General features: G+C 33.7%; 2 protein-coding genes across 5 annotated transcripts in view; both read left to right on the forward strand.

The window, feature by feature from the left end:
* Positions 1-27,196, forward strand: part of LOC101888198 (uncharacterized) — a 303,808-nt gene that overhangs the window by 135,044 nt on the left and 141,568 nt on the right. For 2 of the 4 annotated variants that reach the window (XM_020037532.2, XM_059119078.1), the window contains exon 1: positions 13,781-14,725. The exons of the other annotated variants lie outside the window; for them this stretch is intronic. In XM_020037532.2, the coding sequence (XP_019893091.2) occupies positions 14,441-14,725 (285 nt within the window). In that variant the 5' untranslated portion in view covers positions 13,781-14,440. Of the gene's footprint in view, positions 1-13,780; positions 14,726-27,196 lie in introns of those variants that run through there. 4 annotated transcript variants of the gene reach the window in all.
* On the forward strand, positions 3,610-7,142 carry LOC131801075 (uncharacterized). The gene is made up of 7 exons (XM_059119079.1): positions 3,610-4,470; positions 4,543-4,664; positions 4,722-4,862; positions 4,922-5,134; positions 5,206-5,556; positions 5,610-5,769; positions 5,836-7,142. Exons 1-7 carry the CDS (start codon positions 4,167-4,169, stop codon positions 6,306-6,308), a joined length of 1,764 nt encoding a protein of 587 aa, XP_058975062.1. The 5' UTR covers positions 3,610-4,166; the 3' UTR covers positions 6,309-7,142.

The raw sequence follows: 27,196 nt of genomic DNA on the forward strand, positions 1-27,196 counted from the left end.
TCTAGCAGCAGCCTCATGTTGAAAACTGCATAATAAGTACTCTACTCCAAGGAAACTCCAATACAGTAACACATAAATATTCCAACATGTTCTGTGAATTTTTAATAAACACCTATACAATCGGCAGAGTTTCGATCGTATTCGAGATACTCGCAAATGTAAAATAAAACATTAAACTACATTTGAAATTGTCCATTTAATCGAATGATGATGAGTTATACGATCATCTCTTAAACCGTCTTGCTCTTTATAATACATAGCTGCAATGTTTTACCATGGCCTCGAACAAATGTCAGGGTTAAAATCTACTCCAGGCTTTGCATTAATACATGCCAGCTTTTTTTACTCTGTAATTAGTAAAAAGTTACTCTGCATTATATCTTCAATACTTTTTTTTTTAGCTTAATTACTGATCCGCTTTAGGTTACCACTCAAAACGAAATGGACATCTGTGGCTGGTTGACATAATCGCCAGTTTATGTGTAATGTTAAACTTTTGTTTGTGCCTCAAGAAAAAAAAAAAACATTTCTTGGTGAAGCAAAAAACTGAAGGATATAACCATAATTTGTAAAAAAAAGATGTGGCACAAACAAATCAAGAGAAAGAGACCATTCAACTATGATTAAGAGGAAACCAAAGTTCGTGTCTTAAGTCTTTTGATTTGCAATCAACAAAATCTACAGATTTTTTACTGAGAAAATCTATGGAGAAAATTTGGAAATTTTCTATTGAGAAAATCTACAATTTTTCTATAGAGGAAATCAAGAAATTGAAAATCTAGAGGTTTTTTTAGAGAAAATCTACAGTTTTCTATCAGCGAAAATCAACCGACTTTTCCAGAGATTTTTTGCTGAGAAAATCTACAGATTTTCTATTGATACATGTTTTTTCTATTGAGAAAATTTAACTATAGATTTTCTATTGGAAAATTCTACTGATTTTCTATCGAAAAAAACATAAACTATAGAGAAAATCTAGACATTTTCTATAGATTTTCTATTGAGAAAATCTAGAGATTTTCTATTGAGAAAATCTAGAGATTTTCTATAGAGGAAATCCAGAGATTTTCTGTAGAAACTATCTAGATATTTTCTATAAAGATTTTCTAGAGATTTTCTATTGCGAAAATCAACCAACATTCTATGAGAAAATCTACAGATTTTCCATAGAGAAAATCTAGAGATTTTCTATAGAAAAAATCTAGAAATTTTTTCTAGATTTTCTATTGAGAAAATACAGAGATTTTCTATTGAGAAAAATCTACAGATTTTCCATAGAGAAAATCTACAAATTTTCCATAGAGAAAATCTAGAGATTTTCTATAGAAAAAATCTAGAAATTTTCTATTGAGAAAATCTAAAGATTTTCTATTGAGAAAAATCTAGAGATTTTCTATTGAGAAAATCTAGAGATTTTCTATTGAGAAAATGTTGTTTGAGAGAAAATCTAGAGATTTTCCATAGAGAAAATCTAGAGATTTTCTATAGAAAAGATCTAGAAATTTTCTATTGAGAAAATCTAGAGATTTTCTATTGAGAAAATCTAGAGGTTTTCTATTGAGAAAATCTAGAGGTTTTCTATTGAGAAAATCTAGAGATTTTCTATTGAGAAAATCTAGAGATTTTCTATTGAGATAATCCAGAGATTTTCTATTGAGAAAATCTAGAGATTTTCTAATGAGAAAATCTAGAGATTTTCTATTGAGAAAATCTAGAGATTCTCTATTGAGAAAATCTACAGATTTTTTATAGAGAAAATCTACAGATTTTCCATAGAGAAAATCTAGAGATTTTCCATAGAGAAAAGCTAGAGATTTTCCATAGAGAAAATCTAGAAAATTTCCATAGAGAAAATCTAGAAATTTTCCATAGAGAAAATCTAGAGATTTTCCATAGAGAAAATCTAGAGATTTTATATAGAAAGATCTAGAAATTTGCTTTTGAAAAAATCTAGCGATTTTCTATGGAGAAATTCTAGAGATTTTCTATAGAAAAAATATAGTAATTTTCTATAGAGAAAATCTAGAAAATTTCTGTTGAGAAAATCAACAGATTTTCTATGGAGAAAATCTAGAGTTTTTCTATAGAGAAATTATACAAATTTTGCATTGAGAACATCTACTGAGAAAATGTAGAGATTTTCTATTGAGAACATGTATATCTAACCTGCACCCCATCAGTGACACTCATTGGAAATTTCAAAATTCTAGTACGTTTCGTACCCTTTTAATACGAATTTCCAAATACTCGTCCACGCCTACGCGCCATCTGTCGTATCGTCTGGGCGTTGATTCTCAGTCAGTCAGTGATTTCACTATTTCCATATATTTGACAGAAACTTCTGGACCCGTAACCCGTCGGTATAGTTTTCTATACTAAATGTTCTAAGTTGGAATGCGGGATGGGTGCTGGGGTCTTTAAAGATAGTCTTAACATTGGCGAATCCTACAAACTGGATCTTATTCCAGACAGAGATCTTTGCGATTAAGAGAGCCATAGATCTATGGCAAGTAATAGCTGTGAAGTTGACGATCGGGTGACTATATTTACTTCGATAGTCAAGTGGAACTGAAGACTTCAAATCTTTTCTACCATTTAATCTATGACAGTTTTAGAGTGTAGAGAAGCCTTGGAAAATGGGTTCCATGGCAATATTTCACGTACTAAGGCAGCAGATGAATTGACAAGACGGGGATCCGGACAAGAATCGGGAACTCGATGGAGTCACCCTTGCACTTCTTCTTCGCTTCTTCTGAGTAATACATAAACATTACTCCGGGAGATATCAACAAAAATGTTTAGATGGAAGGGGGGTGTAATGTCACGGAGAACATCTTTACCTTTAAATCTGAGAAGAGAACAAGATCGCTTATACACATAGAGGGTGGTAGCGATCAAACAGAAAAAAATAATATCTTAAAGCGATGCCAGGAAAAAAAATTCTGCATATTTAGGACCAATTTAATAGAATAACCGATGACAGATGGTAAGAGAGTAATTGTTGGCGTGAAGAGCTAAGATAGGACAGGCTAAGGAATGAGTATTTTACCCTTAGCCTGCCTATTTTAGCTCTTAGCACCAACAATTATGCTCTTACCAGATTTCAGGTTTTTGAATCTACTTTCTGGCCACCCAAAAACGTCGTGAAAAGTTTCAAACTTTTTTAGGTACATTTTTGGGTTACTTTTAGCCTCAATTTCCGAAACACTGATTCTCATACCAACATGCAGTAATGATACCCACTGTTAAATCACACTTAATTATTCTGTAATTTGAGATATATATTCACACCATATCCCTGTTGTATTCACACAAGAAAATGCCTTAAAAATATTTTTAAACGAAATTCTTGCAAAAATAATTGTAACGAATTTTTGTGTTTCAAAAAATTCTTTTGGCGCTTTTTATCGGGGCTACCACTTAAGACTTTAGAATTTCTGCAAAAAAGAGACAAAAACATGGAATACCCAAGTCTTTATAAATAACACATAAATCAGTTCAATGGCAGGCAAGAGTACAAATTGAGGCCTATAGCGTTTGTAACAAAAAAAAAAAAAAAAAAAAAAAAAAAAAACAACAAGAACATCAACAGCAAAAAAAAAAAAAAAAAAAAAACTAACAAACAATACGGCTAAAATTAAACATTGGTTATACATGCTTACACACACTCTCCCGAGCCTACAGCCAGACTCGGGCTTTAACATCAAAAACCCTTTTCAGAAGATGCTGTGAACAAAACAAACGACCAAAAAAACAAAAAAGACTCAAACACAACAGAAACTACACACTGAGGGAAAAATCCCGTTGCGAAATCAAGCACGTATGTTGTCATTTTCGCAACGACCCGTTGTTATATTTTTCAACAACGGCTGTTGGTGAATTGTGCACGAACGTGCTCAAATTGACACCGAGACGTGGTCAACTTTCGGTACCAACAACAGCCGTGCTTAATTTGTCCATTTGTAATATTGGTAATTGCAGCCGATTACACACGAGTAAAAAATGACAACGGTGGTGCATGATTCACACACGGTCGTTGTCAATATGACACCGGTCGTGTATGAATTATGCACCACCACCTGCATAATGATGCACCACCGTTGTTACTTTGTACACCGACGTGCATGAATCGTACACGATCGTTGCCATTTTAGCAACTACCGTGTATGAATCATGCACCACCGTTGTCATTTTTTTTACTCGTGTGCAATCGGCTGCATATTTACCATTTTTTCCGTGTTATTGAAAGAGAAAGGACGCATTGTGCAAAAAATTTATTGAAAATGAATAATAATTCGCAAGATCCTCAAAATATCATTGGTGAGTTGTTAGAAATCGATGGCAATATTGTTGTGGTTCGCGATACAAACCATTGCAGCAGTCAAGATGCGGAAAACAATGAGGACGATTATATGTTAAGGGAGTTCTTAAAAGGAATAAATATGGAGTCGCTTTTTGAACAATTAAAAGGTAAGTAAATAAAAATGAATTTTTCAGTTAATCAGTGTAATTAACAAAGAATTTTCTTTTTTGTTCTTTTAGCATCACATGTAACATTTCGCAGCTTGCAGTACTTGAAAAAAGAAGATTTAAAGGAAGCAGTGCCACCATTGGGACTGCGTGTTGAATTCAGAGAAAAGCTCTTTGCTTGGAAAAAACGAAAGGTACGTATTATTTGTTTTACAGAGTTGAACTCAGTATTAATATTGTCATAACAATAGCTCGGGATTGATGACGAAACTATGTCAGTTCCATCTAAAATAGGTGAATGGTGGAAACGCAACGAGACACCTGCAAGTACTCCTGGTACTCCCGACACTACAGGTTCGAACTGCTCAAAAGCCAAAGGAATTTTGTCAGAGGTAAGGTAAGAGTAATATTTGTGTAAGCATAGTTAATGTAGTTTTTTTATTTAATATAGGATCTAACGGAATTGTTAACACATACCTCGAAGGGGAAACTAGCGCTTGAATGTAGTAGCGTTAATAAGAAATTAAGTGACGAGCAAAGAGATGATATAATTAATATAATTATTGAAGATATTTTAACCAACAATGTTACTCTTTACACTCAAGACTATATGCGCATATTGGATGAAATTTGTTCCGTTTTTCCTCTTGAAAACGAAATGAGGGTAAGATTAACAATATAAACAACGTATCTGATTATGTAGTTTCTTAACTTATAATATGTCTTTATTTTTAGGATTATTATTACATTTCAAGAAAAGGAAAGAACAACGCAAGCGGAAAACTTTATGCCAAGTATAGAAACAAGAAGTCCAAAAGAATAAAGCTTTTGATTTCCGAGCCTAGCACAAGCAAAGCAGCAACTCACACATCTCCTAATTTTTGTAACAAAGATGTTCCCGAAATTGATGAATCAGTTGAAAATTCATTGAAAGCTTCCTTACTAAGAGAATGTAATGATTGGGGATCGATCTGCGAAAAATGGAAAAGATCTTTTAACATACGGCAAAGAGATATAAAAAATTTAAGTAGCCATACATTTCTCCTTGAATGGACGAAGTTGTCCGATGCAAGAGCTTCAGAATTGGTAAGTAGCCATGAGCTATTTATTTGTATATGGATACTAATGTTTCGTTTTAGGTCAACATTGATTTCGATATTATGTATCCACAGAAAGGCAATCTTCTACTTTCTAAATGGGACCAATTTAAGAAAAAAATTTACAATTATTATGGGAAAAATATTCATAACGAACATTGCAAACAACTCTTCGCAAATGTTTTGACGGCAAGCAGCATAGGTAAATTTTAATTCCTGATTTATCATAAACATTAAAAGTAATATTTATTTTATATTTCGGTTGCAGATGCTCAAGATTATATATACGCAATACTGTTGAATTCAGTTTTACCATCACCTGCTAGGTTTAAATGTGGAAACGGTAAATTACGAAAAAAAGTAACAATAGCTGATTCGCAGGAAAGTTTCGTACTGCGACTACCGACAATTAACGATTATAAAAGGCAAATTGATACAGTCACTGAAAAGTATTACAATGCTGGATTAACTATACAGCCATTTATAATTGTGGAGGGTTTGTCCGATTTCAATATAAAAGGTTTTTATGTTTTTTTTAACCACAATTTGTTAAAATTTCAATCGTTCCTCGAATGTTTAGATACATGTTTTAAAATTTTTCATGCACTTTCTTTAAAATATCCAAATGCCTGCCAAATTCCATGGATTTTTATCCAAAAATATTTTTATGAAATTAATACTGTATATGATATAAAATCAGTTAATTTGACTTCACTTATTAATTTCTGCAACAATAATTAAAGTACAATTCAAAATGTATATTTGCTTTCGTTGCCGTAAGCATTTTGATAAGGCAAATCTTTTAATAGCTCATTTGAAAACAGACCATTTAATGTCCACTAAATTTTTAAAAGTACAATGCGTTCAGGACAACTGTAAGCAAACATTTACAAAATTTACGTCATTCAGAATTCATTTAGAAAAACTTCACAAGAATCACACAAAAGCTCCACCAATGGTTAAAGCCATTAATGTGCCAGTTGAAATGTCATCATCAAAAGAAAATGATTATACAAACAGTGAAACTGTTATTAACAACAATACAATAGAAAAGGATTTAAATGTTTTGAAAAAGAAAACCTTATATCTGTCTTTACAATTACATGGTCAAAGCTATATGCCTAGAAATCATGTTATAGAAATACAACATTCTGTTTCAATTCTGCTTTCATCCATTTCATGTACAATTGAAAAATATATAACTGATCATCCAAATTATGAAGACTTAAGGTACTTACTAAACTTTTGTAAAAATCCTTTCGAAGAAACTAGAACGGAATATAGACTTTTAAAAATTTTAAAAGAACTAAACTTTTATGATGATCCAAAGGTTTATGTAATTAGCAATCAAGTCTCGGAAATTGTTATCAGCGGAAATCCCAGTTTAGGTCCAAAGTTATCCAATATTTATATAATGCCACTGAAATTCATGATAAGTGCCCTTTTTAAAATTCCAAATCTCTTAGATTTGACATTAGAAAACTCCAAAAAATTCCTAAATTCACCTGTTTTACAAAATTTTACAAACGGTGAGTTATATAAAACTAAATTATTAAAATATCAGTACAATTTAGTTATTCCCTATGTCCTTTACATGGATGATTTTCAAATTAATAATCCTCTTGGAACCCATACATTTTCCATATGTGGTTGTTATATTAGCTTTCCTTCAATGCCACAGCACTTGTTGTCAAAACTTGATTATATATTAACTGCTGCGTTTATACCATCAAAGGATTTAAAAGAACGTGGAAATGAAGTTTCATTTCACAATCTTGTAGAAGAGTTAAAAATTCTAGAAGAAGGGGTTGAAATTTGTGTTCAACAAAGTGTTCAGAAGGTGCATTTTATTTTAGGTGTAATTATTGGAGATAATTTAGCAGTTAATAGTATTTTAGGCTACGTGCAATCATTTAACTCTAAAAGATTTTGCCGGGTATGTAGAAGAAAAAAGTCCCAAATGCAATTCGACGCAATTCAGCATTTAGATAGTTTAAGAAACCAAGAGAATTACAACTCAAATGTATTGGAAAATAATTTTCAAGAAACAGGTATTAAAAACAAGTGTATCTTCGAATCTTTACCAAATTTTAACGTCACTGAAAATTTTTGTTTTGATATTATGCATGACATTTTCGAGGGCATATGTGTCTACGATATGTCTAATGTAATTCTCGGGCTGATTCAAGAAAATATTGTTACGTTAGATTGTATTAACAGCAGAAAATCTTTATTCCAATTTGGAGAAATTGAAGTGGGAAATAAATCTGGACCACTAGATTTATGTAGATTGAAAAACTATAACTTAAAAATGACAGCTAGTGAAACTATGTGTTTTACTAATTTTTTACCTTTAATGGTAGGCGATTTAATTCCTTTCTCCAACGATCACTGGAAAGTTTTTATAATATTATTACAAATAATCGATTTACTTTTAAGACCAAGTTATATAGAAGACGATTTAATAAAATTGGAAGAATTAATTAGAGATCACCATTCACTTTATATAACATTATACGGTTCGTTAAAACCGAAACACCACTTTCTTGTCCACTATCCCACAGCTATCCGAAAATGTGGTCCCCTTAAATATCTCTGGAGCATGAGATTCGAAGCTAAACACAAGGAAGCAAAAGCCTATTTAGGAAATACTACATCAAGAGTAAATCCCTGTCGTTCATTATCTATTAAGTCTGGATTGAAATTTTCCAATTTTTTATTAAAACACGAAGATAACTTAGAACCAAATGTTATCATTAATACGCATACCATCGAAGATTTGGCAAAAGAGGAATATTGTTACAAAAAAAGTAAGCCAGTTTTAAATTACCAAAATTGCAAAGTGTCTGATGACATTTTTTTTAAGGGAACTAGGTATAAAAAAAACTATTATTTAGCAACAAATAATGCCGCAATTGAACTTTTCAAAATTAAACATTTAATAATTGAAAATGAAAATGTTTACATTTTATGTAACCAAGTAAAAGTTAAAAACTTTGATTACCATTTACAATCGTATGAAGTTGGTTCTCTGAATGAGGATACAATTTTTTTAATACCAATTTTAGATTTTATTACTTACCCATTTCACTTATATCCTATGAATAATGGAAAAGTTTATTTCAGATTTAAGTTAATTTAATTTGTTTCTATACATTGAATATATGTAATTCGAATTGTTTTGTTAAATCAAATATGTATTTATATTGAATTTATGTAATTGGTTTCGTTCAATAAAATACTTTTCAAAAAATGTCGTTTCTTCTACTAAGGGTATAAAATGGAAAAGGAACGGATATCAAAAAATGACCACCATTGATTTCAATCTGACAACGGGCGTTGACAATCCGACAACGGAGCGTTGACAATCTGACAACGAAGCGTTGACGATCTGACAACGAAGCGTTGACAATCTGACAACGGGGCGTGCTCGAAATGACCACGTATGTGCTCATTTCATGCACATCTGTTGTTGAAATCGTTGCCAAAATCTCGGTGTCAAAATGACAACAGCGTGCTCATTTTGACACCAAACGTGGTTGATACACTATCATACACGGATGTGGTCATTTCATACACGGATGTTGTCATTTTTTCTCTGGGTGCATAGCAAAACAATAAATCAAACGAGAAGAAATAACCAGAAGATGGAGAAGCAGAAAAAAAAACGCACAAAGACTCAACTCTTATCAGAAAAACACAAAATGACAGAAGAACCAACAAAAAATCATCAGCAGCAACATCAACTCCATATAAAATGCAATCAGCATTTAATACGAAAAAAAAAATAACCAAGAGAATAATAAAAACAAGAAACGTAAAGCAGAATATCCAAAGAAGAAGAAAAACAACAACGACAGACAGACAGACAAACAACCCATCTTCAAACCACTCATCCCAACAACTGATAGCTTGTCATTTTCCATACATTTGGCTTTTGGGTCCGGGTATAATGTCCGACTGTCAGCAGTGTGTTTGGTTGTTACCAAAGTTTCTTGCCAATGGAGAGTTCTTCTTGAAATTTTTTTTTACCCATGGTCTTCTGCAAAAACTCACACACCAACACTCTCACATACTCTCGTGTGTGTGCGTGTATGCCTTCTACATCAGTTTTTCAGCTTGTTCGCAATACCCACTTGGGTGCTTGTAAACCACAGCTTTATCCGCAAGTTTTCTTTAACATTTTTCTCCAGCTTGTCCCCTGCCATTTGTTGTATTTCCAGTTTGCTTAGGTTTCGAACACCACAGCAAGACAAAGAATCGCAAAAACACGAAAACACACACAGAGACCCGTCACCCATCAAACAATCTCCCCTCAAACGCGTATGATCGTGGCCTGTAAAATTGGCATCAATCCAGAAGAAAAGAAAACGGCACAGCACAGCATAAAAGTCAGCCATTTTGTTTTTTCTCAGCCAGACTTGTAAGTCGGCACTGATCGACTGTAGCCAAAGAAAGAAACACGGGTTTTTGTGTGTTTCGGGTTTTGGGATGTTGTGTGTGTCTGTTTTGGTTGCTCTTGGGTTGATCTGATAAGACAGGGAATGTAGGGATTTAAAAATACTGTTTTTGGTTGGGAAATTTTTCGGAGAGCAAAAAACAACATTAAAAATGTGAGAAAGTACAGGATAATTTAATTATTTTAAAAATATTTATTTTTAGTAAAAATACATCAATTTCATTTGATGTTAACCACTTATTTTGGTTTTTAATTTATTTTAATTTAATTAATTAATGTAAATTAATTAATTTATTTTTTAAGCCGTTACATGGATTTTATGTTGTATCAACATCTGTCTCTGGCTTAGATTCATCCAATTTTATTTCTCTTTGGTTTACTTTTGGTAGGCATATAAAAGACTTAAGAAACGAACATTGCTTAAAAACAGAGCATAGTTTTAGGATGAAAAATAAAATATTTCTCTTCTCTACAAAGTAGCTGCAATGTTATAATGAGGTTACTGAAAATGATTATACTCATAGTTTATCGACGAAAACTAAACAAATAGTAAAAAAAATGATATTTTTCTGGTGGAGCACATTATTTTGTCTAGATGGTACTGGCGAAAAGAAAAGTTGCCGGCCTCAGAAATTATGAAATCCAATCATTTGTAATTTAAATTTTTTTTTTAAAAATCAATGTTGACCCGGACGGTAATGAAAGATGGCTAAATAGCAGAAAAAATAAATATAAGCTTAACAAGACGGCCTCAAAGTCTGTTTGTGACAATTGTTCAATTATCGAAGTTTTAGCCAGGTTTGACCTTTCGACTGAACAATGCTATGGGGTACAGGAATTTCATGGGCCTGTTTTACAATATTATTAAAATTAAAAACCATATGTTCAGAGATCTTATATACGAAGCGGCAGACCTATACGTCAATTTTGAGGTTTTCCATACGAAAATACAATTAAGAGGACTTATAGGGAATGTCAAACACCTAGAAGTCTGTTATAAGATATAGAGTACCATGAGATTTTTTTGTACTTTAGAAGTCCTGGATTTCCCTTATGAGATATATATGGTGGTCGTCCAAGTAAAAGGCGTCACCTAGAAGTCTTTCGCATAAAATGAAGATTTGGAGATCTGCTATGCGATATAGATGACTTGAGTGTCTTTTATGCGATAAAGAATGCTGGGGGTCTTCTATTCAAAATAAAACACTTAGACGTATCCCATGTGAAATAGCAGGCCAAGAGTCCTCTCATTTGAAATAAAAGACTTATCGATATTCTATACAAAAGTGAAGAACAGGAGGTCGAAATTACAGACCCCTAGGTCATCCGGTGGTCGTATAGGCGATATTAAAGACCTAGAGGTCATTTAGGCGATTTTGAAGACATGGAATTATTCTATGCGATACAGAAGACCTGTCGGTCTTCTCTGGAGTTCTTCTATGCGGTATATATGAAATAGAAGACCTAAAAGTCTTCCATGATAAATAGCAGACCAAGATGTCTTCTACGCGGCATGGAAGACCAGGATGTCGTCCAAGCGGTATGGAAGACTTTGAGGTGTTTTATGCGATATAGGAGACCTGGAGGTCCTCCATGTAATATAGAAGATCTGAAGGTCCTCTATGCGACATAGAGGACCTGGAGCTACCCTATGCGACATAATGGACCTGGGATCGCATATGTGACATTGGCGACCTGTACGTCTTTTACACTACATAGAAGACCTGGAGCTCTTCTCTTCGACGTAGAAGACCTGGAGCTCTTCTCTTCGACGTAGAAAACCTGGAGCTCTTCTATTCGACATAGAAGACCTGGAGCTCTTCTATTCGACATAGAAAACCTGGAGCTCTTCTATTCGACATAGAAGACCTGGAGGTCTTCCATTCGACATAGAAGACCTGGAGGTCTTCCATTCGACATAGAAGACCTGGAGCTCTTCTATTCGACATAGAAGACCTGGAGCTCTTCTATTCGACATAGAAGACCTGGAGGTCTTCTTCTCAGCAATATGGAAGACTTGGAGGTCCCCTATGTGACATATAAAACCTAGAGGTCTTCTATACGACATAGAAAACAAAGAGGTCTTCTATACGCCATAGGAGACCTCTAGGTTTTCATTAAGACATACAGGACCTGTAGGTCCTCTATACGATATAGAATACCTGTTTATCTTCTATGTGATATATGAGATCAGGAGGTCTTCTAAACGAAGCAGAAAATCTATAAGAAATAGAATACTGGGGGTTAAAAAGGGTACCATCGGCAGTACCCACATCCGAACCTGATCTAAATTTGGCAGAATTATTACAATACTATACTCCCCAACCTATCAAATTAACTGGCGGTCATGACTCAATTCCAAAGTTTTTATATGGAAAAGAAAGGAAATTAAGGCTCTATAATAAATACCCACTGTAGCCACAAAATTAAGGGTATAACAAATCCTCAATTTCTTTATACTAAATCATTTTCGATGAATTTGTCCGAATGGATCGAACATTCTTCATAGTAATACTATCACTCATAATTTGTCATCAATCACACATTTATATCTAACAATTTTAAAATGGAAATCTTAATTTGCGATTTTCTACCCATCTCTTCCTGTCCCTCTACTGCTTCTGCTATAAATAACAAAAAATTAAAATATGATATCCACATTTTGCACATTTCTTTTTTGGGATGAAGGTGAACGAAATTGCACCCTACGATACTATGTTTTTTCGAAGATTAGGACCATTTTTAGGGAATATATAAACAATTTTTTATTTTTCATAAAAAGTCCACATTTTGTCCATACACCATTAAATGTGTGCAGGATTTCTGTTCCATGAAAATATGAAATGAAAAATATTTCTTTTTTCATTTTTTATACAATTGTCTGTATAAAATTTGTAAATTGGTCGTTACTAAGGCATTAGTATTTTTTTCATATCGCCTTAAGATATGCTTCGAGTTTTAATCAATGTTTTAGTCGTCAACAATTCATAACTCAATGAAGAGAGAATTCCATGCAAGTATTTCTCTTTGCTTGTAACCAAAACAACTAATAATTTCCCTTTACAAAATTTCCCAAACAAATTGTGGCTTAAAGAGAGAGAGAGACTTGTTAATTGCTCTCACCTCTTTATGTTTTGAGCAGTGCTACATACAAGCAACAGCAAAACCCCTTTTTTATGTTGGAGGGAATTTTTACCTGTTGTCTTACCAGGTGAGAATAGTGTTTAACATGCTCTTTAGTTAAACAGACGTTGTGGCGCAAAATTGTTCAGATTCGAGCGTGAGTGTGTGGTTTAACAGAGAAAACAAAAAATAAAATAAACAAACCAAAAAAAGGTGTGAAGAAATAAATGTGAAAACCCAAACAAATATACAGAAATAAATGGAGATTGATATAATTGAAATAAATTGCATGAAATATTATTCGAAATACTTCTAATATAAAAAATATGGATTTAAAAATGTTTATGTGTGTGTTTTTACGAATAAATCCCAGCCAGAGTTTACTACGGGCTGGCAAACGTTGAAATATGAAGATACTTGACTCTAAACTGACTTGTGAGTTTTTAGAGCGCATCTTTTTTTTTGTTGTCTTTCGATTCTATTGTGCGACTTGAGACATCTTCAAGTGTGAAAAAATACGAATAAAAAGGTTGGAAACAAAGCATAAAACGTAAATGTTTAATCTTTTGACATTTGAAGTCAAAAATATCAAAATGTAATTATAACAAAAAAATGAATGGAAATAACTGGTGATTCGATAATGGTTTTTGAATATTTAAAGAAATAATTGTTGAATTAAAAAAGTGAATGCAATTAATTAAAATTGTGAGCGATATCAGCAAGTGTTCCAAAATTTTGCACCTTATTCCATAACGATTTATTGCCTGTCGTCTTTTTTTTTTGGTTGTCCGAAGGGCATTTACTTTCAGAGGGAAGACCTCGAACTTGTGCAAAAAGCAGGTGCATTTAAAATAATTGTCAAGAAGTTAGTTCTTCATCATAACATATGTGCAAAAACAAACAACCATACAAAAAATTTAACGAAACAAACAAACGAAAAAGAAGAGTTTTGCAACCCTTGTCAGGGCTTAGCTCAAGTGCAGCAATAAAAAATAACTTTTAACAAAACCTTATAAAAAAGCAAAAATAAAGAGGGATGTTCCCTTGAAAAACGTAACGTCTGCTTTTTGGCTTCTCAAAACATAAAACAAAACATAACAAAAACAACATAAAAAGTGAATTGCCCAACACAGTGCGAACCCCCAGTGCATTTAACTGCTTGCAATGTTCTCAATCAAGCATAAGCATAAAATAAATATTTCCATTTAAATAAAAGCAATTTTCAAGCAAATTCCCCCTCAGAAAATTGTCTTAATTTTACCCCACCCTCGAATCGATTTTGGTTGGAACAATGGCTACAATGGATACCGTAGCCATTAAAACTGCACCACCCCATGCGCCTTTGGCCTCATCGCAGCAACATCAACCACAGCCACATTTGAAACATTCCAAACATAGTTTGGCTCGTACCCACAGCAGTAGCAGTGGCAGCAGCAACTCGACTGGCACTGGTGTTAATCCCATCGTCAATGGCAACAATTCCAGCTGCACAGCGGCGAAAACCTCTGCCGCTGGCATAGTAAATGATGCCATCTACCATAAATCAAGTATTGGCGCATTTTTCCAAACTTGCAAGGTAAGATAAATATTTTGCATTAGATGTGTTAGCTGGGCAGGGGCGTGGGAATCAGGGGGAATACACAAAATATGGAATAAATCGTCTAAGGGAAGATATGGAGATTTTTTGATAGAAGATCTGGATTTCTTCTCATAGAAGATCTGGAGATCTTATCATAGAAGATCTGGAGATCTTCTCATAGAAGATCTGGAGATCTTCTCATAAAAGAGCTGGAGATCTTCTCATAAAAGAGCTGGAGATCTTCTTATAGAAGAGCTGGAGATCTTCTCATAGAAGAGCTGGAGATCTTCTCATAGAAGAGCTGGAGATCTTCTCATAGAAGAGCTGGAGATCTTCTCATAGAAGAGCTGGAGATCTTCTCATAGAAGAGCTGGAGATCTTCTCATAGAAGAGCTGGAGATCTTCTCATAGAAGAGCTGGAGATCTTCTCATAGAAGAGCTGGAGATCTTCTCACAGAAGATCTGGAGATCTTCTCACAGAAGATCTGGAGATCTTCTCATAGAAGAGCTGGAGATCTTCTCATAGAAGAGCTGGAGATCTTCTCATAGAAGAGCTGGAGATCTTCTCATAGAAGACCTGGAGATCTTCTCACAGAAGATCTTGAGATCTTCTCATACAAGATCTGGAGATCTTCTCGCAGAAGATCTGGAGATCTTCTCATACAAGATCTGGAGATCTTCTCATACAAGATCTGGAGATCTTCTCATACAAGATCTGGAGATCTTCTCATACAAGATCTGGAGATCTTCTCATAGAAGATCTGGAGATCTTTTCATACAAGATCTGGAGATCTTCTCATACAAGATCTGGAGATCTTCTCATAGAAGATCTGGAGATCTTCTCATAGAAGATCTGGAGATCTTCTCATAGAAGATCTGGAGATCTTCTCATAAAAGATCTGGAGATCTTTCTCTTAGAAAATCTGGAGATCTTTCTCTTAGAAGATCTGGAGATCTTTCTCTTAGAAGATCTGGAGATCTTTCTCTTAGAAGATCTGGAGATCTTTCTCTTAGAAGATCTGGAGATCTTCTCATAGAAGAGCTGGAGATCTTCTCATAGAAGAGCTGGAGATCTTCTCATAGAAGTGCTGGAGATCTTCTCATAGAAGATCTGGAGATCTTCTCATAGAAGAGCTGGAGATCTTCTCATAGAAGAGCTGGAGATCTTCTCATAGAAGAGCTGGAGATCTTCTCATAGAAGAGCTGGAGATCTTCTCATAGAAGAGCTGGAGATCTTCTCATAGAAGAGCTGGAAATCTTCTCATAGAAGAGCTGGAGATCTTCTCATAGAAGAGCTGGAGATCTTCTCATAGAAAATCTGGAGATCTTTCTCTTAGAAGATCTGGAGATCTTTCTCTTAGAAGATCTGGAGATCTTCTCATAGAAGAGCTGGAGATCTTCTCATAGAATAGCTGGAGATCTTCTCATAGAATAGCTGGAGATCTTCTCATAGAATAGTTGGAGATCTTCTCATAGAATATCTGGAGTTCTCCTCATAGAAGAGCTGGAGATCTTCTCATCGCTAGCGGTCTTCTATGTCGTATGTAAGACCTACAGGTCTGCATAGTCATATAGAAGACCTCCAGGTTTTCCTTATCGCATAGAAGCCCTCTAGGTCTTCCATATCGCATTTTCGCCTAAAAGATCTCTAAGACCTAGAGGACCTCTAGGTCTATTTGTATGACATAGAAGATCTCTAGGTCTTCCATATAGCATAGAATACATCTAGGTCGTCTCTATCGCATAGAAGACCCAAAGAAGACCTCTTGGCCTTCTTTATCGCATTGAAGACCTCTAGGTCTTCTCTATCGCATTGAAGACCTCTAGGTCTTCTCTATCGCATTGAAGAACTCGAAGTCTTCTCTATCGCATTAAAGACCTCTAGGTCCTCTCTATCTCCATCGCATAGAATACCTCAAGGTCTTCTTTACCGCATAGAGGACATCCATGTCTTCTATATTGCACAGAAGACTTCTAGTACTTCTATTTCGTGTAGAAGACCTCTGGGACTTCTATATTGCATTGAAGACCTAGAGGTCTTTTTAGATGACATAAAAGAGTTCCAGGTCTTTTTAAATGGCATAAAAGAGCTCCAAGTCTTCTATATCTCTAGATTTTCTACTTTGTATGAAATTCTTCCAGATCTTTAATTTCGTATAGCAATCCTTCAGATCTTCTATTTCGTATAGAAGTCCTCCAAATCTTCTATATTTGTATCTTCTATATGTGTATCTACTCATTGAAAATCTCCAGATCTCCTTCTAATTGGCTTCCAAACAAACAGCTACGCCCCTGTGAAACATATTAAATTAACAATATTTCAATTCTATAGATTTTCTAAAAATATGCAATGCTCTTAACGTACACATCTAAGACACACAGATGTTTAAGGTTGTATCTGTATCTGTTTTCATTAACAATTGATGAAAGGAATTTTAATGGAATTTGTCGTTGTTTTCTATGTAATTGGGTAAGAATGACTTAACCATTTTGTGCAACACTTCACATATGGCCAAACGAGATTTAGTTAAACTCAAAATTGGATTTTTGCAATTTGTTTTGTATTAGCTTTTTTTGTCTTCAAAGGTGTTATGATATCATTGTACTTTATTGGAAAGTAATTAAAAGAAGGCTGGGGAAGATTTGAGTTAAAAATTGAGAAAAAAATATAGAAATTGTAAAAAAAATAGAATCTTAAAATGTTTTAAAGGTTTCTTATTTTATTTTTTAACATATTCTTTGATTCGGGTTCAATCTCTTTATGGTAGGTTTTGAAGCTTCAGAACTCTCGAACTTAGAGTTTATATTTTTTTGTTTGTAAAATTCGATACCACTTACCTAGGCATGAATATTTTCCAACATTGAGGTAGATTTCGAATTCTCTTGCTTTTTTTAAGCCATGAATGTTTATTTTTTGACTCTGACTTTTTTCGATCTTATTCAATGAAGTTTTTAGCCATTTATAAAAATAGGTTCCCTGTAGTGGCTCGATTCAGGGTTTAAATGTTTAATCAAAACAATTGTTAGCAATAGTGGCAATGGCACTTTATAACTAAAATTTAGGAATTCCGAGGAATAATAATCCGAAAATTTCAAAAAATTTGGTAGAGGGGGCCAACTTGACCCTTGTATTCTTGTTAATTTCCGATGTAAACATTGAAAACGCTGATATACGTGCCTCTCCTTTTTAATTTACTTTGATAATCTTCTAAGATTTTCCGGTTATTATTTGATATGTTAGGTTCAAAAATATCAACTTCCAATTGTGATTGAGAATCTGTATATATTGGCACTTTGTAATCCATAATGCCTAAGAGCTGTCACAGAGAAATATAAAATAAAATATTTATATCTCATAGCTTACCTTCTAAAAACATGAAACAATTTTAATTGAAATAATAGTCAGCACAAGGCCTACATAAAGTCGGACCAGGAAACTACATTTGACAATAAATTTAGCATATTTTACATTATTATGATTTGATTTTAATTTGAATTTAAAATCATAATTTTGAATTTTAACATATTATTTAGTTATCAGATGGTCATAACGGCCCACAAAATATGGACCTTGGTTTAAAACTTTCAAATAGTTTCAATTTAAAAATTCCGATTATTCGAATACATTTTTTTTTAACAATTTTCCCCAGAGCGCCAAAAATTCCATTTCTAGATTCTTGTTTTTCAAAACCTATTTATGTCACCAAAAACTATGAGAACTTTCCCTTTTTGCATTTAACTGAAGTAGTATTTTTGAAAAAAAAAATCATCGAACATTTCATTCTAAACTCATTTGTTGGCTCGTCTTACAAATGTCATATTTGTCCCCTAAAGCTGTTTCTTTCACTTTTGCTAAATTTCAAAAAAGGCAACAATTTTAATTTGTTTCATAAAAAAAAACGTTTGTTGCTTAAGTCTTTTGTTCTATACTCGGTAGCTGGAGTGTTCGTTCTTAATTAAGAGAAGATAATAGATATTTTCTCCATATTAAAACGGCTCTCTGCCAAAAAAAACGAAGTTTGTTGCTTAAGTCTTTTGTTTTATATTCCGTATCAGTGTGCAGTTCTCCATTAGGAGATATTAGATTTTTTGACTATAGACAAAAAAAGTTTGTTGCTTAAGTCTTTTGTTCTATATTCAGTTCTTAATTAAGATAATGTGTTGGATTTTTCCTCTATAGCAAAATGCCTATCTGACAAAAAAAAAAACGTTTGTTGCCTAAGTCTTTTGTTTTATGTTTAGTATTCAATTTTTAATTAAGAGAATATAATCGATTTTTACTCAATATTAACATGGTTCTCTGACAAAAAATCGAAGTTTGTTGCTTAAGTCTTTTGTTCTATATTCAGTATTCATTTCTCAATTAAGAGAAGGCAATAGATTTTTATACCCTACACCACAAGGTGGTCAGGGTATTATGTCTTTGTGCATTTGTTTGTAACATGGAGAAGGAAGCGAGGTAGACCCATAGTACTTTTGAGGATCTCCATAGAATCACTTTCAGAGTTGATTTATGCATGTCAGTCCGTCCGTCCGTCTGTCCGTCTGTCCATGTATTCTTGAGAACAAAATGCAGGTCGCATGTATTATCCGATTAAGATGAAATTTTGCACAAATCATTTGTTGGGACCAAGGACGAACCCTATAGAAATTGGAGATAATCGGTAAAAATTTAGATATAGCTCCCATATATAAGTTCGTCCGATTTACCTTTTATTGTGCACCAAACGTGTAATATCAGTCCGAATAGTATGGAATTTTGCACGTACAATCAAATTAGGCCTTAAAATAAGTATGCCAAATTTGATCGAAATCGGTTCAGATATAGCTATAGCTTCCACATATATTGTTCATCCGATTTGTTATTTTTGTCCTCCGCAGCCCTAATATACACTCTGTAACAACAATATTTGGGAAAATATATCAAATGCAGCTCAGAAATACCTTTGCTAAATCTTATCGAGATCGGTTCAGATTTGGATATAGCTTCCATATATAACTTCGTCCGATTTACCTTTGATTGTGCACCCAACGTCTATTATTTTCCCAAATAGGATGGAATTTGGCACATACAATCAAATTAGGCCTAAAAATATGTATGCCAAATTTTATCGAAATCGGTTCAGGTATAGCTATAGCTCCCAGATCTAAATTGTTCGTCCGATTTGTTATTTTTGTCCTCCGCAGCCGTAATATGCACTCTGTAACAACAATATTTGGGGAAATATATCAAATAGAGCTCAGAAATATCTTTGCCAAATTTTATTGAGATCGGTTCAGATTTGGATATAGCTACCATATATATATCTTCGTCCGATTTACCTTTTATTGTACACCAAACGTGTAATATCAGCCCGAATAGTATGAAATTTTGCACATACGACCGAATTGAGTCTAGAAGCCAGTATGCCAAATTTGGTGAAAATCGGTTCAAATATAGCTATAGCTCCCAGATCTATATTGTTCGTCCGATTTGTTATTTTTGTCCTCCGCAGCCGTAATATGCACTCTGTAACAATAATATTTGGGAAAATATATCAAATACAGCTCAGAAATACATTTGCTTAATTTTATCGAGATCGGTCCAGATTCGGATATAGCTCCAATATATAACTTCGTCCGATTTACTTTTTATTGTGCACCAAAAGTCTAATATTGGTCTAAATGAGATGGAATTTGGCACTTACGACCGAATTGAGTCTAGAAGCCAGTATGCCAAATTTGGTGAAGATCGGTTCAGATATAGCTATAACTCCCATATATACTGTTCATCCGATTTGTCACATATGTTACCCACAGCCGTAATATGCCCTCCATAACAACGATATTCAGGGAAATATATCAAATACAGCTCAGAAATACCTTTGCTAAATTTTATCGAGATCGGTTCCGATTTGGATATAGTTCCCATATATATCTTTATATGATTCCAAATTAATTTTGCACCAAATGAGCAATACAAGTCCGAATTTAAAATATACAAATGCTTCGGCATATTTAGTCCTTTGAACTTTAAATTTTAATTATAATCATGGCGTGCATGATTGAATTCTCCCATAAAAACTTTTAATTGTTATGTGGAGCTCTACTAAATTAGCAAAGTGTTGTAGGGTATCATAAAGTCGGCCCGCCCGACTTTAGGACTTCCTTTACTGGTTTTCTGTATTGAAATGCCTCTCTCTGCAATTTTTGCATAGCATGCCAAATTTATACAATTACCGGTTTTTTCGAAAATGTTTAAGATTTATTTTTTTCGAAATAATCAACCATTTATGTTGTTCTTGGCATATCTCATTTTGACATAACTTAACGTAATTTGAAAAAGGAAAAACTAAACTAATAATAAAATCATTATCATTCTAAGAATATTTCACACTTACCCTCATCAGGCCACTGGGCATACATTATACATATTTACTTAAATATGGACAAATCTATTTAATCACCACAATAATGAGACCCGGCTGGCGGGCTGTATTCCTTAACATTGCCAATAAAGGCCAGCATTATCATTATGGCCGGCAAAACTCTTTAACTTTACAAAGTAAAAAAAGCAAACAACAACAACAATAAAAAATCACTTAGGTATTGTTGGCGAAGCATGGCCCGCCAAGTTTTTGCCAACAACCATAGCACTATAGTACGTGTTCTAATCACGATGATGATGATGATGTTGATGATGGCGATGATAATAGAAACCCAGCTACATTCTTCCAACCCCGTTTGCGAGGTAAACTCTGGAGTTTTTTTTTTTTTTTTTTTTGAATTCTGTTGCCAAGTTTAATTTTTGTTGTTTTTAATTCTTGGTAATTCTTTAGGTCTCTCTTAAGAAAAAAAAAAAAAAATAAAATAAAACACGAATGGCATATGCTTTCAATCCAATTGTAGGGTACTGAAAGACAAGTGAAACGTCGTCGTCAAAGTGACTAAAGAGAAGAGCCCAACAACATAAATTTATTTCACGTGCTGCATACAAAACACACAGACAGACAAAGGCTTGACAAACCGACGAACCGTTGGCCATGTCAACCATTTGCGCGTTTTTAAGCAGTCAAAACATAATTTTGTCAACGATGTTTGCTAGTTTGCGTTTGGTTTTCTTCTCTTTGCCATACATTGTATTTTGGGTTTTGTAATTGAAGTGAAAGAAGTTATTGTTTTAGAATTTCTAATATTTTGTGGGTTCATGTTGTCGTAGAATTGGGTTTGAAATAGGGTGCGGCATTAATGGAGTGATAGGTTTTTATGACATTTTTTTTAAACACAGAGAAAAAGGATTCATGATTTGGATTCTTAAAATTGGAATTGTTTTTTATTTGAAATGTGTGCCTTAGGAAGGTGAAGGTCTTTTGTTGATGAATATTTGAGAGAAATTTCAAATTAAAATTTTTTTAAAGAAAATATCTTTTTATAATTCTCTTTTCCAATTGTGTTTTTTATGGCCCAAGGAGATGACAGTGATAATTGGATTCCAATTTTTATTGTCATATTCTTGGCCGTTTTAATTGCAACTTCAGAGAGCTAATTATAAAAAAAGTTTTTTTGTAAAAATTTTCATTTGACATTTCTTTCCATTGGAAGGAAACGACAGAAATTGAATCCCAGGACGAAAGTTAAAATATTTTTTCAAAAAAAAAAAAAAATAATGTTTTTTAACTCTCATGGTATCATTGAGTCTCTGATAATGAACCTTGATAATAATGAATTTGAATATCGTATATAACACTGTACCATAAAATTCGACAGTTTCAATAATTAAGGGAAAATTCAGCAGATTATGAAAGGAGAGGGAGAGCGATCCCCTTGTGTTTATCATAAAGTTCAAGAGAAAAGAGAAAGCCAGAAAAATCTAGAGAAAAAAAAGAATGTATGATCCACAAAGAGATTAACATGGTGTTGTTTTTAGCAATTTTAGTCTTCTGGCTAACTGAAAAATGACTTCTAACTCAGTTCCGGAGAATGACAAGAATCGTGCAGAATCTGCTTTCCCATAGGCCTAGAAAGTAAATGCTCCACCGTTTCCTCCTCGTCTGGACAAGGCCTTAAGTAATCGGTGTCGTGTACACCCCACGCAGAAATCATGGCCTTATGTTACATTTACCTGTGATTAATCCCACCACAAAATTTATGTCTAGTTTCGCCGTGGATATGAGCGACCTTGATCTCTTCCTTGAGACCACCGGCCCAAATTTCTAAAATGCATTGTATCCCCTTGTATTTTCCCGGCGTAATAAGAGTAAGAGCTCTTGAACTCCAAATCGATTGACTCAGATCGATGTTGCAATGGCCTGGAACCCAACCGAGCTTAATGGACTACTGTCTTCAGAAAATTGCAGAGTATAAGGTATTTAAAAAACCAAGAACGAATGTCAATATTTAAGGAGTTATAAGCATTTTAAAGTAGGCTATTTTCTCCTCTTATTAGATTGTGCGAAAATATCATTTTGTTCCTCTTTTAAAATATGGTTAAAAATGCATCTTCAACGGTAAGGTAGCAAGTCAAAATATTCTACAGGTCCTGGAAGACATCAAATGTCTAAATCTAAGCAAAACGTAGGGAATTCTACCATATTTAGGGTTAAATCCATACTTCGTTTCAGTTTGTGCAAAAATCTCCAACAAAAGATCACTTTAGAAGGTTGATGTCCAAGACAAAAATATACTTCATCAAATTTCACTACAAGCCACAAAGATAAAGAAATCTCTATTCTATAAAACAAGTAAAAAAGTCTAAGTTCGGCCGGGTCGAACTTTGAATACCCTTCACCATTTGGAACGAATTTGGAAATTTTCAAAAGATGAACATTCGATAAAAATTTTCTGAGAATCTTAAAAATACCGAATATAGCCGTTATATTGGGGTCGATAGGAAGACGCCTAAAATCGACAAATACCGCATATAGGGAGGTACCGTTATATTGGGGATAAACAATATCGTGGACCTATATAGACAATTCTCTCCCAGGTGATGAATTACTCAGAAGGAAATCCTTATGTGGATCTTCAGATAATTTTATTGAAAAATTTAGCTACAATCATCAAAATACCGAATATCGGCTGTACCCTTGTAAGGGAGCTATACGATATCGTAGACTTATATAGACAATTCTCTTCCAGGGGGTAAAGTACTCAAAGGGAACTCCTTGTGTTTATTTTCAAAAAATTTCATTAAAAAAATTGGGCTAAAATCATCAAACTACCGAATATCGTGGGGTGCCGTTGTATGGGAGCTATACGATATCGTGGACCTATATGAACAATTCTCTTCCAGAGGGTAAAGTACTCAGAAAGAACTTCTTGTGCGGATTTTCAAAAAATTCCATTGGAAAATGTGGCTAAAATCATTAAAAATGCCGAATATCGGAGGGTACCGTTGTGGACCTATATGAGCAGTTCTCTTCCAGAGGGTGAATTACTCAGAAAGAACTCCTTGTGTGGGATTTCAGACAATTCCAATGGAAATTGTGGCTGAAATCATCAAAATCGGGGGACGGACGGACAGGACTAAATCGTCTTAGAATTTTACGCTGATCAAGAATATATATACATTGTTATATACAAATTGATTATTTCGATTAGTTACAAACGTAATGACGAACTTAATATATGTATGTATATATATGCTACGTATGGTGGAGGGTATAAAAATATGAGTTCTTGACGTCTGGGTAAGATTTATACTTTTGATGTCTCTTACGACCCATAGTAGATTCTTATGGCAAATAATTCTGTAGAATATTTGGCTCATTTCAAGGGAGTTTTTAACCATATTTAGAAAAAGTAGGACCAAAAAAGTCCCCTTTGGTGACTTTCTTGGGGGTAAATAATTTCACCCAAATAATCTTCGCTTTTCATGTGCAATACTGCCGAAGATACTATTTAACTAAAATGCATGGATTCCGAGAAACCTTGATTCCAAAATTTCCAAAAGTGGGGAAGGAGGGGTAGCTTTCCCCCATTTATTTTAGTGACTTTTAAAAGTGGCGAAGTTGGGGTAGCTTGCCCCCTTTATTTCAATGACTTTTAAAACGCCGACACACGTGCCTTCTATTTTTAGCTCCACCTTCGTAACGTATTGGATTCTCCGTGAAATTATTTTTTTCTGTTGCTCAGTGTAGTTAGCAAATTTTAAATTAGATAATTTCATGTTTTATTTATTCCATTAATGCGATTTGGCATAAGCCTATACAGCCATTAAATATTTAAGCGTATCACTATGCAAATTCCATTTTATACGAACTAAAATCGATTTTTAACAAATCCCTACAAAAATAAAAATTCCAAATAAAAAATTCGTAAAACTATTCTCCATATTTCCATTATTCATAAATTCGAGTCAATGATTCAAATAAATTTCTAGCTAAATATATATTTTACTAAATGAGCTAATCTTAAGGTGTGTATTTTTCAAATCCAAGGTCTGCACAGCATAGCATAGCCAAACCATCATATTTTATCATTCTACAAAAAACAACCCTATACCAAACCTATATTTCAGTTACTTTACCCACATTTGAATATTTTTGTTCCCCTCCCCCCGACAACACTTGTTGGTTGTTATGTCTCCCCCTCCACAACAACGGAACTAGTGTTTTAGCCAAGAACTTGTCACATTGTGTAGAAAGGTTTCACCAGTTTCCCATGGCCAGAAAATATAACTTCAATTCTATTTTAATTCCCCCTTTTCTTTGGCTATTCCCCTCAAAGAGCTCATCCAAGGGTAACCATCCTCAAAGTTATGTTTCGCATTGTTAGAATAATTTTTTTCGTTTTTTTTTTTTCTGTCTCAAAACCAAGGGGGAATTTTCACTGCCTGCCGGTAGTTAAGTTACCGGTAAACAATTAAATATTGAGAAGGTTTTTTTTTTGTTTAATTTCATATTAATATTGTTGTTGCTGTTGTCATAATAAATTATCATATTTTGATATCAAAAGCTATTAAAGTTAATGATTTAACTTAGTGGTGGTTGGTTGGTGAATGTCAAAATTACATTTTTGTTTCTTTTTTCCTACTTTTTGGTAGGTGAAGAGAATTTGACTCTTTAATTGTGCAGTTTTGAAAATCTTACTTAATCTGCTTCAAGCAGATTAAGCGCCTTATATGAAATTTTAAAGTGTTTTGTATTTTTGGTTTTAATGGCTTGTTTCACATTGTTTTGTGGAATATATGGTGTTTAGACAAATTTAGAATTTTGCAAGTGCATTGGCGGCGTATTTGAGATATAATAAAAATTAGTCATCAATTTCGAAATATATATTTAGCTGGTTGAATTTATTGCTCAATTCGGAGCTTCATTTCATTTTCTAAAAATAGATTTTTTGATAGATTTTAATTTGGACAAAAATGAGGGCAAATTTGAATTAAATTGCAAATTCTGCTTAAATCTCTTGTTGCTATTTAAGCATAGTTTCTCTCAGTATATGGATACAATATGGCCGACAATTATCTAATTTTTCTACTAAAATGTTTATGGGTTACATATTCCTCACAAAAAATGGTTTCCCATAGGCAATATCTCGGAAACCAAATGGAACTCTGTTTCACTTTCTTCAGAAAAATTGTAGCTAAATTCCAGGGGAAAACAAATGTAAATGAAGCAAATTTAATTGGTTCAAACTAGTCGGGCTCAACCCAATTTTTATTGTTTTTAACAAAAACAAGGACAAAAACTGTAACTTCGACAGGGCCGATCTTTGAATATCCTTCACCATTTGGAACGATTTTGACAATTTTACGAAAAAATAAAATCCTTTAAAAATTCTGTTAAAATCTTAAAAATGCAGCCGTTTTATTAGGGTCTATACGACGATGTGGACCTGCATAGGCCACTTTTGTCATAAACCATTACAATATTCAAATGCGAAACTTGAAATCATCAAAATTCCGAATAAAGGGAGGTACCGTTATATCGGGACTATACGAAGACGTGGGCCTGCACAGACAATTTTCTGTCATAGGCTGTAGTATCCATTACGAACTTCAAATACCGAATTTGAAACAATTCCTGTGAATAATGTCGCTAAAATCATCAAAATAACGAATATAGGGAGGTATCGTTATATCGGGGCTACACGAAGACGTGGAGCTGCACATACAATTTTCTGTCATAGGCTGTACTACCCATTACGAACTATAAATACCAAATTTGAATCATTTCCGGTGAATATTGTCGAAAATAGGGAGGTAGCATTATATGGGGGCTATATCAAAACGTGGACCTACATGGCCCATTTCCAATACCAAAAGTCCTGCAGACATAATATACATTTGAGTAAAATTTTATTAACCTACTTAATTTCATTCGGAAGCTAGAGTGCTTTAATATACCTTCCATACTATAGTGGAGGGTATAATTATGTTTACCCGAGGGATTCCAGGGAGGATTCCCTTTGGCCTTTATCTGGGAATATCCTTCGCAGGAGTTGTTTATAAATAGCTTCCATGTCTTACCTTGTCTTTTAAGGTTA

Source organism: Musca domestica, unplaced genomic scaffold, assembly GCF_030504385.1.
Source record: "Musca domestica strain aabys unplaced genomic scaffold, Musca_domestica.polishedcontigs.V.1.1 14, whole genome shotgun sequence".
Lineage (NCBI taxonomy): Eukaryota > Metazoa > Arthropoda > Insecta > Diptera > Muscidae > Musca > Musca domestica.

What these genes read in the sequence shown, in the direction of transcription:
- LOC131801075 (XM_059119079.1), top strand. Translation starts at nt 4,167, where the DNA reads ATGAATCATGCACCACCGTTGTCATTTTTTTTACTCGTGTGCAATCGG. An exon ending in GCTTTTTGAACAATTAAAAG is followed by an intron (nt 4,471 to 4,542) that starts GTAAGTAAATAA and finishes TTGTTCTTTTAG; the next exon opens with CATCACATGTAACATTTCGC. An exon ending in CTCTTGAAAACGAAATGAGG is followed by an intron (nt 5,135 to 5,205) that starts GTAAGATTAACA and finishes CTTTATTTTTAG; the next exon opens with GATTATTATTACATTTCAAG.